General features: G+C 36.3%; 3 protein-coding genes across 3 annotated transcripts; 2 read left to right on the top strand and 1 right to left on the bottom strand.

The window, feature by feature from the left end:
* Nucleotides 1-6,821: 6,821 nt before the first annotated feature.
* Nucleotides 6,822-9,838, top strand: LOC141249744 (uncharacterized). Its single transcript, XM_073669786.1, has 8 exons — nucleotides 6,822-7,025; nucleotides 7,857-7,949; nucleotides 8,625-8,700; nucleotides 8,980-9,089; nucleotides 9,186-9,277; nucleotides 9,347-9,517; nucleotides 9,584-9,677; nucleotides 9,755-9,838. The coding sequence occupies exons 1-8, from the start codon at nucleotides 6,822-6,824 to the stop codon at nucleotides 9,836-9,838; spliced, it is 924 nt and encodes a 307-aa protein (XP_073525887.1).
* A 1,567-nt stretch (nucleotides 9,839-11,405) lies between these two features.
* On the top strand, nucleotides 11,406-12,863 carry LOC141249743 (uncharacterized). The gene has a single exon (XM_073669785.1). The coding sequence runs from the start codon at nucleotides 11,406-11,408 to the stop codon at nucleotides 12,861-12,863; it is 1,458 nt and encodes a 485-aa protein (XP_073525886.1).
* Nucleotides 12,864-13,999: 1,136 nt separating this feature from the next.
* Nucleotides 14,000-17,552, bottom strand: LOC141249742 (uncharacterized). The gene is made up of 8 exons (XM_073669784.1): nucleotides 17,380-17,552; nucleotides 16,994-17,119; nucleotides 15,549-15,711; nucleotides 15,420-15,470; nucleotides 14,804-14,896; nucleotides 14,497-14,591; nucleotides 14,148-14,262; nucleotides 14,000-14,065 (listed from the first exon to the last, which is right to left on the bottom strand). Exons 1-8 carry the CDS (start codon nucleotides 17,550-17,552, stop codon nucleotides 14,000-14,002), a joined length of 882 nt encoding a protein of 293 aa, XP_073525885.1.
* Between the last annotated feature and the right edge of the window lie 1,494 nt (nucleotides 17,553-19,046).

The following is a 19,046-nucleotide window of genomic DNA, read 5'->3' as shown; positions in this document are numbered from 1 at the left end:
GGACTTATTTGTTATGGACGCTTCAGGCTGTCCAATGGGTATTTCAATCCTTGCTGGAGCATTTGTTGCTGGTATATGTGACTTTGTCACTTTCTTGGTATCTATGAATGCATCAGGTAGTTGATTTGCAACATTTTGTAGATGAATTATCTATTGTACCTCTTGTTCATACATTTTTGTTCTTGGATCAAGGTGAGACAATGCTATTGCATTCCACATGACCTCTTTTGTATTTGGGTCAACCATTTTCTTTTCTCCCCCTAAGTTTGGGAAGTTCTTTCATCAAAATGACAAGCAACTAATCTTGTTATGAATAAATCACCCGTTATAGGTTTAAGATATTTTATAATCGATGGTGATTCAAAACCAACATATATTCCCAATCTTCTTTGTGGTCCCATCTTGGTGCGTTGGGATGGAGCAATGGGGACATAAACATCACATCCAAATACTTTGAGATGTGAGAATGTCTGGTTCCTTTCCAAATACTAATTGTAATGGGGATTACTCATGGTTCGCACTTGGTCTTAATCGAATCAATGCTGCAGCATGTAATATAGCATGTCCCCATGCTGATGAGGGAAGTTTAGACCTCATCAATAATGGTCTAGCAATCAATTGTAATCTCTTTATTAAGGATTCCGCAAGACCATTTTATGTGTGAAGATGAGCTACGGGATGTTCCACATCAATCCCAATTGACACGCAAAAATCATTAAAGATTTGGGAAGTGAATTCTCCGGCATTATCAAGTCGGATTTTTTGATTGTGTAATCTGGAAAATGTGCTCTCAATCGGATTATTTGAGCAAGGAGTTTAGCAAATGCAGTATTTCGAGTGGAAAATAGGCTAACATGAGACCAACGTGTAGATGCATCAATTAGCACCATAAAATATCGAAATGGCCCGCAAGGTGGAGCTATTGGTACACATATGTCCCCTTGGATTCTTTCCAAAAATGTAGGCAGCTCACTTGCTATTTTACTTTTGGAGGATCTTATAATAATCTTTCCAAGTGAGCATGCAATGCAGTTGAGTTCATTTGGTGATAGAAGCCTGATATTTTTCAGCGGATGTCCGAATGAATTCTTTGTGAATTTGTGCATCATTATCATCCTTGGGTGACCCAGGTGTTCATGGCATAATGTAAATGAAACTTTATCATTTGACTTTTTCCTTATTACTGCATTGACCTCAAGTGGATGAATATACGTATAGTATAACCCAGATGTTTGACTTGGCATTCTTTCAAGGATCCTTTTGAGGCCAGATTCATGGCTTATGATGCATAAATATTCTTTTCCATTTTTATTTGTGGTTTCCACATGAAATCCATTTTTATGCACATCCTTAAAACTCAGTAAATTTCTTTGAGATTTACTTGAATACAATGAATCATTTATTACTAATTTTGTTCCACATGGAAGTAGGACAATTGCTCTTTCGGAGACTTCGATGAGCTTAGACACACCCGAGATTGTAGTGACATTGCCTGCATAGGCTCTTAGGTGTGTAAATAATCTTTGTTTCTTAGAATGGTGTGCGTTGTTGCACTATCTAGAAGACATTTCTCCTTCCCATCGAGTTCACTTTAGGTGGCTCCATGTCCACTGTATAAAAAGAAAGAAAGTGATACGTAAAATGTCAAAAAAAACTTCATATATATCACACAAGGATAGTTATATTATACAAGTACTTAAAGAAAAATATTACATATTTAGTTATATTATACATGATTTTATGCGATAACAAAGAAAAAGGGAATGCATATTATACAATATTATACATATGAGACGTGGCATAGACGTTCAAGACTAGTTCAATCCTTAAAAGACGTAGTCATTATCATCGTCAAGGTTCAGAGACAAATTGGTACCTCCTTCTTGGTTAAAGAATACAGGGGTATCCATATTTGGCATGTTAATATTTTCAACATTCTCATTCTCAGTGTAATTTGTCTCAGGTACCTTATCTTTTCCCTTCTCAGTTTGGTACAACCTCACTAAGTGTGGGGGTGTACGACATAGTCTTGACCAATGACCAGTCATGCCACATATATAACAAGTGGATTTTTGGGAGGGTCCTGCTTGACCCGTCTGGACCTTTTGCTTTCCATCCCCCTTTGTGACTTTGTAGCCATGGTTGTTGCCATGACCTTTGTTGTATCCTTGGCCACGACTTCTGCCATAGCTGCTACGACCTCCTCGGACACGAAAGCCTCCACGGCTTCCGCGACCACGACTGCGGCCATAATTACGTTGTGCCTTATATTGATTGGCGTTTCCTTCAGGAAATCCATTGTCCACAGCGTTTGCTTCAGGAAGCGTTATGGGGCCAGTGGGCCTCATATTATAATTTCTCATTAAGATTTCACTGTTCTTTTCAGCAACCAATAATACTTTCAACAAGTCTGAGTATTTTGTGAATTTCCTCTCCCTATATTGTTGTTGTAACACAACACTAGATGCATGCATGGCGGAGAACGTCCTCTCCAACATTTGTGACTCAGTTACTTCTTGACCATATAACTTAAGTTGGGATGTGATCCTGAATAGAGCACTATTATAATCTGATATGGACTTATAGTCCTGGAACCTTAAGTTGCTCCAATCGTGTTGTGCTTGTGGGAGGAGGACCTCCTTTATATGGCCATAACGTTCATTTAGATTTTCCCACAATACTTTGGGATCATCAACAAATAAATACTCAGTTTTAAGGCTTTCATGTATATGGTGGCGGAGGAATACGATAGCCTTTTCTTTCTCTTGTGTCGTTGTGTTGCCCTTTTCATCAATTGTTTGTTCAAGAACATTTGCCTTAAGGTGAGTGAGGGAATCTACCTTCCACTCGAGGTATTTATGACCCGATAAGTCAAGAATCTCAAATTCTCTCTTTGTAATACTTGCCATTTAAAAGTTCTACAAATAAAGTTGTAAAATATGAGTTAATTAGATGTTCATTATTATACATATATGGATTATATATCGTGTGTGAAGCGGTATACATGAATATCTAAAAAGGGTGAATGATCATGTTAATATAGGTGTATCATATCATTTAATTAAAATGATTGTCATATTGTCATAGAGTCAAGTATAATCTTAAACAGGGGTCGTACAGTATAAGGATAATGTAAGGAAAAATTATATAAGCATACTTATGGCGGGAAACTTTAATACCGTTTATTCTCCTTTTTATCCTTTATAATTGCGCCCCCCTTCTCCCTCCTTTTTTATCCATTCTTATCCTCTTCTTCCTCACCTCCATTGTCATAGAGTCAAAAGTATAATTTTAAACAGGGGTCATACAATATAAGGATAATGTAAGGAAAAATTATATAAGCATACTTATGGCGGAAACTTTAATACCGGTTATTCTCCTCTTTATCCTTTATAATTACGGCCCCTTCTCCCTCCCTTTTTATCCATTCTTATCCTCTTCTTCCTCACCTCCATTTCCATGGATTCCGATGAGATTCATCGTCGTTTAAGAGCTAGTAACGATTGGTTTTTAACCGAGTTTTTCATTTGCCTTGTTCTTATTATGATTATCGTTTTAATTATCATCATTTCGATTTAAAAAGCTCCATTTTAAAATCGAGAAAAGTACTTGAAGGGAGCTTGAAATGAGAAGTCGAAAGAGGTAAGTAAATCTAGTATCTTGTTTGTATTTTGTTTAGATCTAATAATATGTTTCTATTTTTGATAAAAAAAATCGTTCTAGATCTAAGAAGAAGAAAAACGAGTTTCTGATGTAGAAGATGCTGAGTTTTGGGCAACTACTGAGCATACTTCTCAAATCGATTTTGTAATAACTCTTGTATAACTATGATTGTATTAATAAAAGAGTGGAGTTTATACCTTGGTGATTCTTGATAAGTGGTGATTAAGACAAAGTGTCTTAATCTAAGATTTTAGATTAGTAAGACAAGATGTCCTAATCTTACTTAAATGACCACTAAAATAACTTTAAATTGTGAAAGAGAAAGGGAGAGATCAAGAACTTTAGATGAGTATTCTTGCTCTTATTTTGGTGTGTTATTTACACTAGAAAATGCCTCTATTTATAGGCAAAAATTGGGGAGACAAAACTTAAGTTAATCCCCATAAAATTAGGAGGTAAATAAGGTGAATAATTCACCATTAGAATATCTAATACAAATTTCATATCTACTATCATCATACAATTGTTCATCAATCATCTAAATAAAGTTATAGTTAATATATTTTCTACGTTTATGGAAATTTCAATTCATGATAGTGTCAAATTAAAGAGTAATTATTGAGGAATATTGCCTTGCCACTTTCAGCACAAAAATTCTCTCACATTATTGTTTAATAAATTTTCTATGAGCTGTCCCGCGATAAGTGAAAGCCAAATGATATCATCATTTTTAAGGAATGTGTCACTACGGTCTCATTTTTTGTCCTCGTTAATAATGGTCCAACGGAAACGTTTATCCCCGGTAGAGGGCTTAGACAAGATGACCCCTTATCCCCGTTCTTATTCATTTTATGTGCAGAAGTTTTGCCAGGAAACTCCAGTTTGAGAGCAATGGAAATAAAAATATTGGATTTCCTATCATTAAGAATATGATTACTATCCCATTTTTGTCTTTTGCAGATGATATCATCATTTTTGCGAAAGCAAAACATGATGCTGCTAGCACTTTGAAAAGGATAATTGATGATTACTGCGAAATCTCAGGACAGTGTGTGAATTTCCAGAAATCGGCTTTCAAAACCACTGTGAAAACATGTAACCAAGCAAAGTTAGCTATCCAATCTGTTTTAAATATTCCACTTTCCTCATCCTTGGAGAAATATTTGGGATGCCCGATTATTAATGGTAGAGTTAATAAAGACACATTTAAAGATGTTATCCTCTCCTCAAAAAACCAATTAACCAAATGGAAAGCCTCCTCTCTTTCTCAGGAAGGGAGGGCTACGTTAATCAGAGCTAATCTGTTGGCTAAACCGAATTATATTATGCAAAGTTTCATATTGCTTTCTTCTACACATGACGAACTTGATAGAACTAATAGGAATTTTTTCTGGAATAAAAACGGCAAATATTCTCCGCTTATGGGATGGGATAAAATCTGTAAGTCAAAAAGCAGTGGGGGCATCGGACTTAGAAAACCGGAAGCGATTAATAAAGCTCTTCAGATGAAGCTTCTATGGAAAGTACTGGCAGAACCCGGAAATATTTGGGTCAACATCATTAAAGAAAAATATCTTAAAGGGTGTCATTTACTAGATTATAAAGGAAGTAGGAACAATAAATCTTGGCAATGGTCACAGCTTATTAAGCTCATTCCGGAATTTAGTAAAGGTCTTGTCTGGTGTTTGGGAAATGGAGAATCCACGCGCATTTGGAAGGATTCATGGCTTGTGGGAAAGAATATTGAAGAATTCAGGAGAGCACACGTGGATGGGGATAATGACACCAAAGTTAGTCTCCTTATCAAGGAACAAAAATGGGACAAAGTGAGATTAAATGAACTGTTTAATCGGGAAGGTGTTGAATTTATCTCCAATATAGTGCTGCCAAATAATAATTTTCCAGATAAGATTATGTGGGCACCAAATAGAAATGGAAACTTTAATACCAAATCAGCCTATGACCTGCTTACCAACAAGGGGCATCATCAAACCGATTATTTTTCCTGGATTTGGAAAATTGATTCATATCCAAAAGTAAAGAATTTTTTGTGGAAGATGGCACATGATGGGCTACCAACTAAAAGAAAATTGGCAAACATGCGTGTTGCAGTCCCGCTAAATTGTGTCAACTGCCAGAGTTTCTCGGAGGATGTCATACACTTATTTTTCAAATGCCCATTTACTATGAGACAGGTTAGAAACCAAGACCAGTCGATACCACAGATTATAATGAATATTCATACAGACAATTTACCAATAAAAAGTATTCTTAAAAACCTATTTGGCCAACTATCAGCGGAACAAGCTATTACCCTTGCTACGGTATGGTGGGTTATTTGGTTCTTTAGGAACCAATGCCTATTTGAAGTAAATACAGATAAGAAAATCAAAAATTTAACAGAATATATAATTAACCTTCGACAATATTGGAAGAAAACGGAAAATATTAACAAAGATTGCTGCGAAACGGGGGAAGGAGAGCTAAGGAGGAAGAAACATGTAAGGAGAAGGAAGATGAAGAAGATTCATTGGGTTAAACCAAGTTGGAATATTTTTAAAGTGAATTTTGACGGAGCACTAGACATAAATGAAAATGTAGGGATGGGTTTTGTAATTAGGGACTCTTGTGGAAAAGTCCTTGCTATGGATAAGGCAAGTGGAAACAATTTAACGGCTTTACAAGCTGAGGCATGTGTCTTAAGGCTTGCAACAAAATGTGTTAAAGACTTGAATCTTTCAATCGTGGAAATTGAAGGGGATAACTTATGCCTGATTAACGTTTTGAATGGCATTTGGCGCCGTCCCTGGGGAATTAACCAAATCGTGAATGATATTTGTGTTAATTTATTGTCTTATCCTGCTTTCAGGTTTTCGCATATCTTCCGGGAAATTAATCTGGTGGTTGATCGTATTGCCAAGCTGGGTTTTCTGGACGAGTGAAAGGTCTGGAAAGAAGATTTAGAGCTGTTGACTCTCATCCGTGAGGATGCTCTAGGGCGGTTATCGTCAAGATATGTGTAGCCCCCTAATTTCTTTCCTTTATTAAAAAAAAAAAAAAAAAAAAAGCCAAATGGCTTTTATGAGTCGGATGAATTCGCGAAACTCTCACGAGCAAGAAATTCAGGAGTAACAACAGAGGACGGAAGAATCTCAACCATGTCGGACGTGATCGATGGGATGAAGTTCGAGCAGAGACACGGCAAGGATAGGGTCAGGGTTGGCAGAGTTTGGCGAAACGACGACGGATCTCACTCCTTTGTCGAATGGAACGTCTCCATCAGCCTCTTCTCCGATTGCGTTTCATCCTATGTTCGCGATGACAACTCTGACATCGTCGCCACTGACACCATGAAAAATACTGTAATTTCTCCCCCCTTTGTCATGTTGTTTTAGTAAGATTAAACACTTCAAAATTGTGAATATGTTGTCTAGTGATCTTGGATCCGATCTATTTTTGCTATTTGGGGCTTCTCTTTAACTAATAGACATGGAATTTTATGTTGCAATTTTTTTGAGATTTTGACTGGTTACTTAGTTTTGGGCATCGGTGAGTTTTGATTCCCTAAATTCTAAGGGAACAGCTAAAATCGTGATTCTGTTATCATAAGAGATAGTTCCTTTTAGTTAACAAATCAGGACCATCGGTTTAGAAGATGTGTTGACTGATCTAATGACTTCATCGTGGGATGCTTCTGTTATCCAACCAAAAACTACTTAGCTTTGATAAGTTAACGTGATGAATTTTCAGATTCATCATCAAATTCGTTCTCGAAATCTAGATGATGTGTTTGTGCAAGATGCCAATAGGAGTGACACTAGTTAAAGAAAGTCTAAACACAGTTTCAGTTAACTGAGTTTTATTCAAATAAAAGAATTTCAATTTTGACATCAGTAAAAATTAGAGTGGATTAGCTGTTGGTTTGCATGTAAAACTATCAAGTCATGGCTGTCTTAATAAGCTGTCTAATATCTGAGTGTATGCCAAATAGTTATATACTTGTAAGCAACAAAGCCACCCCTTGTTTGGTAAGGCTCTATTTAAATGTTTGGTTATAATACATTACCAGGTTCAGAGAGTGAAATATGAATATTAATCCATCAAATAAAAACACCTTGTAATCTAACTTGAGCTTTCTTCTTATTCAGTTCTAACTGATTTTATTCAAAATTTACAACTTAACCAAATTACAGGTATATGTAAAAGCAAAGGAATGTAAGCAGCAACTTTCCCCTGAAGATTTTGCTATTGTCCTTGCAAAACACTTCACATCATACTATAAGCAGGTATGTACAACACTGAATTTTCATAATCTTTGTTCAGTATGCTGGCTCTTGCCTATAGTAGTTGTTGCATTTTTGTTAAGTATCTGTGCTTTTACTGCTTGCTTGATGTGGTCATTTTTATAGAGTACATGTTCATATACGCCTTGCCAAATAGTTGATATGAACTTCAGATATAATCAAAGGGTCTGGTCTTGGTATTTTTGTTAGACAAGAGGATGAACTAACAAACTAACTGCTATTATTGATAACTTAAACAATGATAAAAGCGAAATCTCAATGAAGTCACACCTTCAAAGAGCCTAGGGCACACTGCGTTCTAATTGATCCCTTGGATAATCTCCTATTCCTAATCTAATTCTTATTTAAAGCTACTAGATAACCTAATAAAACCCTAATAACATTAATGGGCCTAATGGGCCTATTTAATTAGCTAACATATTTACTTTCTCATGGTAAAAGGTTTGGGTTTTACCAAATATTACCAACTTTTCTGTTATTTACACCTTAAGTCTTCCTGGAAATCAGGAACATTCAAAATTACACAAAAAAATTACTACGTGTATCTGATAGAGGAGAAACATTCTTATGAAACTATGAATATTAAGTGGGGTTAAATGTTTGTGTTGTAAGATCATTGGAATTGGTAACAATCCTAAATCTTTTTTCATTTTGCAGGTTACAGCTGCCATTATCAAGATAGTTGAGAAACCATGGAAGCGTGTTTACATAAATGGTCAACCTCATAACCATGGTAAGTCTTTAGTACATTGTCAGAAAGAACTAGTAGAACAAATGTGTTTGTTTTTTCTTTGTCTAATAATATAATGATAGAAAATTCGCTTAAGGATCTTGACTGACGCTTCATTATGATTTATTAAACTTTGAGGCTAGATATATTCATTAAGCACCCTGAGTTTACTCCAATAACAATCTGTATCAACCTAACATTTATATGCAATTTAGAACTAATGAAATATTCTTATCCATCTTGTGCAAATAAAATGAACTAGTCTTGATTCCACTTGCGTAGGATTTGAACTTGGATCTGAAAAGCACGTGACAGAAGTGATCCTGAAGAAGTCAGGTGATCTGAAGATAACTTCAGGTGTTCAAGGATTAACCGTCTTAAAAACTACACAGGTAAACATATAATTTTTTTTTCAGCGAGAAAACATCAAAAGCATTTCTTTGTGAAAATATGTTTGACAATTTAACTTTACTGAGTTCATTCAACAGTCAGGTTTTGAAAAGTTCATTCGAGACAAGTACACAATTTTGCCAGAAACACGTGAAAGAATGCTGGCAACTGAGGTCACCGCTACATGGAGGTATATACATTTTCATTTTTTTTTTGCAGAATTCAAATATGCTGATTAAGTGGAATATTATGAATACAGGTATCCTTACCAATCTGTAGGTAGTGTACCTTCAAAACAAGGGTATTTCAGCGAGAAATATGATTCTGTGAAGAAAGTATTGGTTGAGGTTTTCTTCGGTCCTCCGAAAGGAGTGTACAGCTCATCTGTACAGAGCACACTCTACCAAATGGGAAAAGTCACCCTTGCCAGGTCAGCTATTATTACCGTCATTCTAAAAAGTTAACCCAGTTGATGATAAACGATTGCCGTTTTCAGGTTTGAAGATATAGAATCGATAGAGCTGAAAATGCCGAATATTCACTTCATCCCTGTCAATCTGTCGAGCAAAGATAATCCTGGAATGGTGAAGGTATTTACACCCAAAACCCTAAATTCATATCTTGATGTTAGTAAGAAATGAGCTCTGTGATGAATCTGTTTATGCAGTTTGATGATGATGTGTACCTACCGACGGATGAGCCGCATGGGACGATTCAAGCAAGCTTGACGCGCCTCTGGTCAAAATTGTAGTGAGGTTCGTTGCGCGAAATTGGTTCTTGTAATCCAACCAGGTTCATGAATAATTTTATCTGGAGATGCTGCTTTTTGTGTTCTTGATATTGTTTCTGAATGAACGTGTGTGTGGTCTTGTTTTATTCGTCTCGACGAGTAGTTTAATAATATCTAAATTTCATAACTGTTATACACATATATTTGGAGATATTTACGTAACAAAATATATCTCCACAAAAACGCTAAAAGAAAAAATGGAAAGATCAAATTGGATCGGAAGGAGTAGCTTTTTTCCTTCTAGTTTTAAGCCCATGGGTAAGCTCGGAAGGGTTCATATACTTCGCAAAATGCTGGGTCTAATGGAGTCGACCTAGTAGTGGCTATAGCCCTCACTGGTCACACGTTTGTAACGTATTTTTTTTTGGGTAAATTTACCAAGACATTTCTAATTTATTAAATCTTATATCTGAATCAATAACTAATTTATACTATTTTATGATCTTTCTGTAATTTAATAATATTGTTGGCTTCTCATACAATTGCGAAAACCAAATTATAGAAGCTAATTTTACCACTATGTCGTCTTTGTTTTCGTATTCAATTCATGCTAGGGCTACTCTACATAGATTTTTTTAATCAAATATTTATTCTTTCTTTTTTACTCTTTTCGGATACAAATGCACACTACTTTAAAATATTTAAATTTATTTGGATATAAATATAGAAGACGTTTTCGGTGCGCACTAATTTTCGGTGCGGATTGTGCGGATTGTGCGGACTATCACAACTGATGCACTTTTCAGCATATTATTGGTGCACTCTCAGTGCACTTCTCGGTGTACTAAGGTGCACTCCCCAGTAGTGCACTGGTGCACTACTCAACACACTATTCGTGCACTTTCTAGTAGTGCACTGGTGCACTATCCAGTAATATACTGGTACACTACAATAGTCCGGCCAGTCCGCACGGAAAAATCAGTTCGCACCCGATCAGCCCTCTACAAATATATGTTATTTTATTAAAAGATTATTTTATAATATTTATGTCTATATAATTATTACACTAAAATAATTTTACTTCTCTAGATAGTACTCGCTCTGTCCTATAATGTTGTTCCCGTTTCTTTTGGGTTCATTTGCCGAGACACGTTTTATCTCTAAATATCTTCAAGTACATGTCACTAAAATCGTAAAATTTATATGTAGTTAAAGTACTCGTCGAGACGAATAAAACAAGATTATGCATGACTATGTTTTTCCATATACATTGAGAGAAATCGAGAAAATTTTCTAAGAAGGTGAATAGTGTATAAAAATGAAATGGGAAGATCATTGTGGGACGGAGGGAGTACCTTTTATATTTTTATAATGTTCTAATAGAAATAATAAAGAAAATTTTAGTCTGATTTGATAAATTAGGGAGTGTTTTAGTAGTACCTTTTGATCCAAATTCGTGATGTTGTCTAATTTTAGAACATCTTACTGAATTCCTGCTGCTGTTTGCTTGATTCAGACATATTCAACCATCATCCCTGTCTTCCTCATTCCATTGCGGAACTCTGTAGCATTTCGGTCTTCGTTTTCCATGGAAGGAACTGGAAACTCAGAAGCATCCGCCCAAATCCGTCCTCCAATCGCACAAACCAAACCCTGTTTCTCCTCCTTCTACATCATTCCCATTTCAATTCTCCTGCTAGCACTCACTCTCACCTTCATCAAATCACCCTACTTCCCCACCCGAACCTCAAAATCCGCACTCTCCACCCACCCAAACCCAAATTCAGACCAAATCCGAACCCGCAACCCTAATGCCCCCTATTGCGTTCTCTGGATGGCCCCTTTCCTCTCAAGCGGAGGCTACAGCTCAGAAGCATGGTCATACATCACTTCAATTCACCATAACATCCAAAACCCCCAATTCAAACTCCGAATCGAGCACCACGGAGACCTCCAATCCCTCCAATTCTGGGAAGGGTTAACCGACTTCATGAGAGCCTTAGCAATGGCGCTCCATCACACTCAATGCAGGCTCAATGAAACCATTGTCGTTTGCCACAGCGAGCCCGGCGCCTGGAACCCCCCTCTATTCGACACTTGGCCTTGTCCTCCGACCAGCCGGTACAAAGACTTCCTCGCTGTTATCGGCCGGACCATGTTTGAGACTGATAGACTCAACACTGAACATGTTAACAGATGTAACAAAATGGATCTCGTTTGGGTTCCTACTGATTTCCATGTCTCCACCTTCATCCAAAGCGGCGTCCACAAATCAAAAGTCGTCAAGATCGTTCAGCCGGTTGATGTTCAGTTCTTCGACCCTGAAAAGCACAGTCCTTTGGATCTCCATTCATTAGGAAAGCTAGTTTTAGGCAATCACGGAACACCAGAGTTCGTGTTCTTGAGTGTGTTCAAATGGGAATACAGAAAAGGCTGGGATGTGTTGTTATCAGCATACTTAAACGAATTCACCAGTGCTGATAACGTAGCATTGTACCTCCTTACAAACCCATATCACACAGAAGGGGATTTCGACAACAAGATAGTTCGCTTTGTAGAAACTTCCGCCATTAAAAAACCAGAGCAAGGCTATGCTAGGATCTACGTGATCGACAGCCACATCAGCCAGGTAGATCTCCCGAGACTGTACAGGTCAGCAGACGCATTCGTTCTTCCTTCCAGAGGTGAAGGGTGGGGCCGGCCAATAGTGGAAGCCATGGCAATGGGTTTGCCTGTGATAGCTACAAACTGGTCAGGGCCAAGAGAGTTTCTGAGAGAGGAGAATAGTTTTGGTATTGAAGTGGAGAAGATGAGTGAGGTTATGGATGGACCGTTTAAGGGTCATTTGTGGGCTGAGCCAAGTATTGATTCAGTGCGAGTTTTGATGAGGCGCGTGATAAATTGCCCGAAAGAGGCGAAGGAGAAAGGTAGGAGAGGTAGGGAGGATATGATCAGGAGATTCTCTCCTGAGGTTGTTGCTGAGATTGTTAGTGATCATATACATGATTTGATTCAAGAGAAAATCTCTTCTGTGGTTAGTAGATGAGAATTGAAGTTTTGAGATCTTTTGTATGCTTTGTTTATGCTGTAGAAAAGTTTGGTCGTGGCTCATAATTCAGTAAGATTTTTAACAGAGCAACTGTTCTTTCTGTTTTTACCTTTCCTTTCTTCTTGATAGGAAAAAAACTTACACAGATAATTTGGCTGAGTGATACAAAGTACAAACTGTCTTGGCTTCAATGTTTGGTTTCAAATTTTAGGATTTAAATCTTTTTAATGGTTTACCACAAATGACAAGTTCTTTGATTGTTCCATCTAACTTGGGCTCTGTTTGGTATCACTATCTGGAAAGTTAAAAGGAAAGCAAATGAATCTAGACCATTTTCTTATTATTGTTCAATTTTCAAAATGTTCTTAAGAAAATGGCTTAATAAATTGTTCAATTTCCAAAATGGTCTTAAGAAAATGGCTTAATTACTCCCTTAAACAAGGATATATGTTTCCCCAATATTAGGACAGAATTTCAAGAGAGGTGAAATACTCCCCATCTCTCTTTATATACAAATTTAAGAACATCTCCCCAATATAAAAAATATGATCCATGTATTTTGACATGAAAATGATCTCCCTCTCTAGAAAACATAACTAAACAGCGGCTTAATAACAAGTTTCAAAGATTAACCAGCGAAAAATAAGAAGTCAGCTACTACCTCAGTTTATCAAAAGTTGTTATTTTAGAACATTTGCATAAAAACTAAGAAATCCAATAATTACCTTATATTCTTATTATACTTTTTTCTTAAAATTCATAACTCACCTGATTTTTAACTAATCAACGATCATAATTTGCATAAAAAGAATAAAAATTTACAATTTTCAATAACAAATCTCGTAACTCACCACCTAAATACCTAAAATGACAATCTTTTCCAAACAAATATTAGAGGCTAAAATGACATTTTGTAGTGAACGGAGCGAGTATAATACAAGCCACTATAAAACTATTTCACTGAAAACACAATTTGGAGAAGTCAATGTCATACTTAAGCGGGGGAAAAAAAACACTTTTATTGGGAAGAAGATACACTAAAGTAGGTGTTCAAACAACAGACTGATTCAAGAAGGCCAAGATTTCATTTAAGGATCAAAGATAATCCACCAACTGCTGTAATATTGATAATCTTACTGGAGATGGGGAGCAAAGACTGTCAAGACTTCTTTGTAAACTGGCCTTTTAAAGCCCACAGCCTGAAAACCAAGAACATAAATTGACAATGAAATTAATATTGGCAGGAAATGAAAGAAAAATGTTCAGATAAGTGCGGCTCACAAGCTCAATGACTCGTTCTGGAGGCATCCATGACCATTGCCCAAACTCCGGCTTCTCTGAACCATCTCCGTTCAAATTAATCTCACTTTCATCACCGGTTAATTTCAGAAGAAACCTGTGGTTACCATGTTTCAAAAATATGAGAATATGGTAAGTTGATAAGAATATAAGTGTAACATAATATTCATGCTATCATTCCCAATCACCAGATATGGACCTTGCTTAGTTAAATGGATCAGAAAAAAGGATGATTTTTTCTTTGATAATCACCAGTACTGTCACTGTGTTACTATTCCCTTTATCAAGCATGTTACACAAACCTAGAAAATGAAATTTTCTGAATGCTCACCACTTCTGAGCTTGACCCTTCCAGTCAGATCCCCATTGATGTCTCAGTTTTTCTCTTACATCTGGTGGGAAGTCGTAACATAACCAGTAAGGTACCTATGCAGATAAAAAATTAGGTTATATCAAAGAAGAAAGGAGAAGTAAACTCCATTGGATATATATCATCTTGTTCGAAGTCTCCCCAAATTATGAAAAGATCAACGAGTAATACACTAAATAAGAGACACACAGATTTTAATATTATATAAATCAAGTTTCTAAATAAGAGAAAATGTCATACAAAGAAAGACAATTCGGAGAAACCAAACCTCAGCAATGACTTGTGCTGATGAGACTCCGGTTTCTTCTCTCAATTCCCTGATAGCTGCACTTACAGAGTCTTCATCTTCATCTATACCACCCTGTTTGGATAATTGATAAATGATAAGTTATTTATTGTATTGCACTAGTAACACTTGCACTGGTATGACATAAATTTTGGTAAACCATCAAGATGAAGTTTAAGGAAAATTATCATACAAGAATATAGTAGCAATATCACGATCCTCAGTAATCAACTAACTCAAATCATATAGTCAACTGGTGATAGTTAGGATAAGAAATAGGTTTTGACCAATCAGAACAAATCTATCCTGGGCCACAGTGAGCCATCAACTGATCAATATCAACTCAACCTATAGTTTAGCCATTTAGAGAACTATGGTTTATTGCTAATTGTATTTAAAATTCCCTAAATATACAGACATAATCAGCATCTAATCAGTCTTGCTGAACATCTCAAAAATTCAACCACAAACATGAACAAGTCTGGAGCTTTCACTTAATAACTAAAATCTGCTGATGCTCACCTTTGGCAGCATATAATCAAATTTGTATATTAAAGATTCAACCTTTTATAGGGAAAGTAAATTGGGGCAAAATTACCTGAGGCATTTGCCAAGCATCAGGAATATCAAGCCTGGAAGCAACAAAAATCTGCACAATAAACTCGTTTTTCAAACACGCGTGTACAGTTTCAGAAGTTTTTAAGATCAAATGAAAAGCAGAGCCTACTTGTTTAGAAGAATTGATAAGACAGATGCCGACATTTCTCCGATAACCCTCCGGTGGGAATTCCATGGATTGTTGCAGAGAAGACGACGGCGAAAAACTGAAAGCCCTTGTTGTTTTTGTTGTTGATGTTGAGGTTGTAATGGGAGTGAGGAGATGAAGCGGCCTGTGCAGAAAGGGGAGTGGCAGGCGCGTAAATTTGGGTGAAATGGAAGGGTAGAAAGGGGAGGAGGGTCTGAGAAGAAGCTTCAGTGGATGGTGAGGATGGAATGGTGGAGCTTTGTGTAGACCGAATCGGCATAAACTCATTATTCCGTTTATTCTGGCTTCTTCATCCTCCCCAATCTGTCAACTCGAAACACATTCATTTCTCCTAAAACATCTTATGGGTAATTTTTGCTCTTTTGCAAAAAAAATAAAAAAAAATAAAATGCTCCAAATGTAGCGACGACGTTTGGGAAGCAAAAGAATTGGTAGAAAGCTGTCACTTGATACTCCCTCCTTCCCATGTATATTTCTTCTTTCTTTTTATAAATTATTTATATTATTATAAAAAATTCATGATATTTCTCAATATATAAAAAAAATATAATCATGTGGGATCTTGTTTTATTCGTTTCAATTAGTACTTTAATACTATCAAACTTTTACGAATTTTAATAACATATAATTAGAGATATTTGATATATAAAACAGAGGAAAGATCAAATGAGTACACTCACTAAAATAAGTAGGTGAGTACATATCTCATCCGTCCATTTTACTTGATCTAATGGTTCATAATCGTCATCCTATTGTTGTAAAATTTAATACGGAGGGGCATATACGTCTTTTACCCATAGATGCCCTCTCCCTTCCTCTTTCCTGATCTCTCTCCACATGTGTATCTTCCTCCCTCGAATTTCCATCTGCGCTCTCTTCTATTCAAACAGTGCTCATGTTGCAAAGACCCGACCTGCAGAATTGCCCTTCTACAAGCCCTAACCGATGACAACGACGCTATATTCTTCCGATGATGATTACGGCCTTGTTTTGAAACCCTAACCATCAATCTTACTTAGAATCATTGATCCGAAAAGCCTAGATGTTGGAGATTCTTCCGATGACGGATCTTCCTATTATCTGAAATCGACGATGGCATAGGGATCCTCTTCCTTGTCCTGGTGGAGATCTCAAGTTGGCATGCCTGAATCTGGATCGGAGATTATGATGATTGCAGGTTCTTCCTTGTCACAAGTTTAGGTGGTCATGGATCTTGTGATTGCATTTTCGATTTCCTCCCAATTCGGCGTCTTCCGAAACTAGTTGAGTGAAAGATTAAATCAGGTTAGGGAGTTGTTACATTAAAAATCCTTAATTCTTCAATGGGAGTTATTTGAGATTAATTACTGCTTTTGTTGAATCTATCTCTCTAGTAATAATGGGTAAATTAGTGGTCTGATTCAAACACAATCTGGCTTTGATACTTGGTGGATATGAATTTTTGTGGTGTTTTACTTTGCACTGTAGTTGATGTATACATCTGTTTTTCTCCAAGAGAAATTAAGATTGAACTTCTAATGATAATTCTTGCTCTAAATTCAGTAGTATGTGATTAGTAATACCAATTTTGCATTTGGCTGCTGCTGTTTGTCATACTGCAATGATCTATTCTTGTCGGATTTGGCTTCTGTGAGATGACCTATCTTCTGTGCTATAACAATTTCATGCTTTCTGAAAGTTACAGTAATTGATTTTCCAAGTTATATTCCGAAAATTTTGTTTCTGATGTCTGAAAGTGTCGTTCATGACGTATCCTCTGAGATGATGTTTATCTTTCAGAATTTTAGTTTACGCCAGGATCGGGCGTTTAATTTTGTGTTGGACGAGTCTTTCATTGACTAATTTTGTTTGCTCAGATTCAGTGTGGCTAATTTGAAAGGATACGATAACAGCGGAACATTCATCAGATGGACGGAGGTACCATATATTTTCCCTCTGTTCTGTTCTTGCTTGGAATGTTTCCATGATTTTCCAATTATTTATTCCTTTTGCCGTTTAACTTGATGTTGTAGCTAGCTGTTTTAATTGTTCAGCAAATTTATTTTCTTCTTTTTGAGAGATTGAATTGCTGAGGTTGGAATAGAGGAAATTTGATTTTGTAGGTTGTTGCCCAGTGCTGGAAACAGAAAAAAACAGGTTTCAATTTTTAATTGGATTTTCTGTTGTTGTTGTAGATGTGTGATTAGCATGTGCTGTTTGATTTTGGAAATGAGGTGCAAATAGCTTTAAACTTGCTGATTTTCGTCTACCAGAGTTCTGGTTGTTTTTTGTTACTATATTTTTTGTATGTCGCCAACTGAAAATAATATGATTGACCCATCATCCGTTGTTGTTGTTGGAGCCGCGGAATCTGTTGTTCTTGAGTTGTTGCTATTGCTGAATCTGTTGAGGTATAAGTTGTTGTTGAATCTGCTGAGGAATCTGTAGTTACTTAATCTGCTATTTTGATTTTGTTATTGTTGTTGCTGAATTTGTCTTTCCTGAAGCATTTGTTGTTTATTCTGCATCTTTTGTTGTATGAACAAGTTGTCATCATGACATCATCTTGTGGAATTCAATGATCAATATGTATGGTAAATTCAGGTGTTTGTATGAAGCTTACAATCTGATATTTTTTTAACAATGCCAGGAAGGAACGAGGTCTCGTTGAACATCCAGTCAATTTGAAAGGGTGCTATGTATTGGTCCGTTGAACATCATGATATCATTATGTTGTGATTTGCTGCGTAGAGTGGGAAATCTAGGTAAAGTTATGTCCTTGTACTATCTTTTTTGGTAAAAAAGTCAACGGTGATATCATCTCCTTACCAAAAAAACTACTTATATGCTCAACTCCAACTTACTTGATTGCAGGTGCTTGGCCAGTTCTAATTGATGACTTTGTGGAGCATATGTACAGGCTTGATTCCTATTCCACTTATGTCTCTTTTTCACCTTTAATACCCTGCCCTGAACTAATCATAAATCTTCTTTCCCCTGGTTACCGACAGAATTAAGGGATGGAGTTGCCGCATTAGCCTGGACATGGGTTGTAGCTGTGGTGACCCAGAGAACCTATTGTTTTTATGGTGGTTTTATGGTGCTATGTAAATTCAGGTGTTCAAGAATCTATTGTTTTTATGTTGGTGTCATGGATGAAAACAACTTGTAAGTAATTGGTCTTTATATATTTAGCTGATCTTATGGTGTTAACGTTTTGTTATTTACCAATGCTGATTTTTTTTATCTCGTCACGGTGATGGACCAACAATCTTTGCTAAATCCTCCTCTCGTCTTTTAATAAAAATTTATGTACCGTTAATTTAAATTTACGAACCTTTGATAGAAATTTATGTACCATCAATATATATAATGAACCTTTTGATAGAAATTTATGTACCGTCAATATAAATTTATGAATCTTTAATCTTTCATAATGAATTTTATTAAAGAAAATTTACGAACCTTCCATACAAATTT

The sequence above is a fragment of the Phyllobates terribilis genome, unplaced genomic scaffold (assembly GCF_046119375.1).
Source record: "Phyllobates terribilis strain yellow unplaced genomic scaffold, ASM4611937v1 Scaffold_5076__1_contigs__length_54588, whole genome shotgun sequence".
Lineage (NCBI taxonomy): Eukaryota > Metazoa > Chordata > Amphibia > Anura > Dendrobatidae > Phyllobates > Phyllobates terribilis.
Note: the sequence above shows the minus strand (reverse complement) of the source record. Positions and strands in the feature narration are given on the sequence as shown.

Excerpts from the sequence above, each read along its gene's own strand:
- LOC141249744 (XM_073669786.1), top strand. The coding sequence starts at position 6,822 with ATGTCGGACGTGATCGATGGGATGAAGTTCGAGCAGAGACACGGCAAG. Across the intron at positions 7,026-7,856 it reads CTGACACCATGAAAAATACT|GTATATGTAAAAGCAAAGGA; the intron begins GTAATTTCTCCC and ends ACCAAATTACAG. Across the intron at positions 9,090-9,185 it reads CCGTCTTAAAAACTACACAG|TCAGGTTTTGAAAAGTTCAT; the intron begins GTAAACATATAA and ends TTCATTCAACAG.
- LOC141249743 (XM_073669785.1), top strand. The coding sequence starts at position 11,406 with ATGGAAGGAACTGGAAACTCAGAAGCATCCGCCCAAATCCGTCCTCCA.
- LOC141249742 (XM_073669784.1), bottom strand. The coding sequence starts at position 17,552 with ATGGAAACATTCCAAGCAAGAACAGAACAGAGGGAAAATATATGGTAC. Across the intron at positions 14,263-14,496 it reads AAGGGTCAAGCTCAGAAGTG|GTTTCTTCTGAAATTAACCG; the intron begins GTGAGCATTCAG and ends TGGTAACCACAG. Across the intron at positions 14,066-14,147 it reads CAGAACGAGTCATTGAGCTT|GCTGTGGGCTTTAAAAGGCC; the intron begins GTGAGCCGCACT and ends CTTGGTTTTCAG.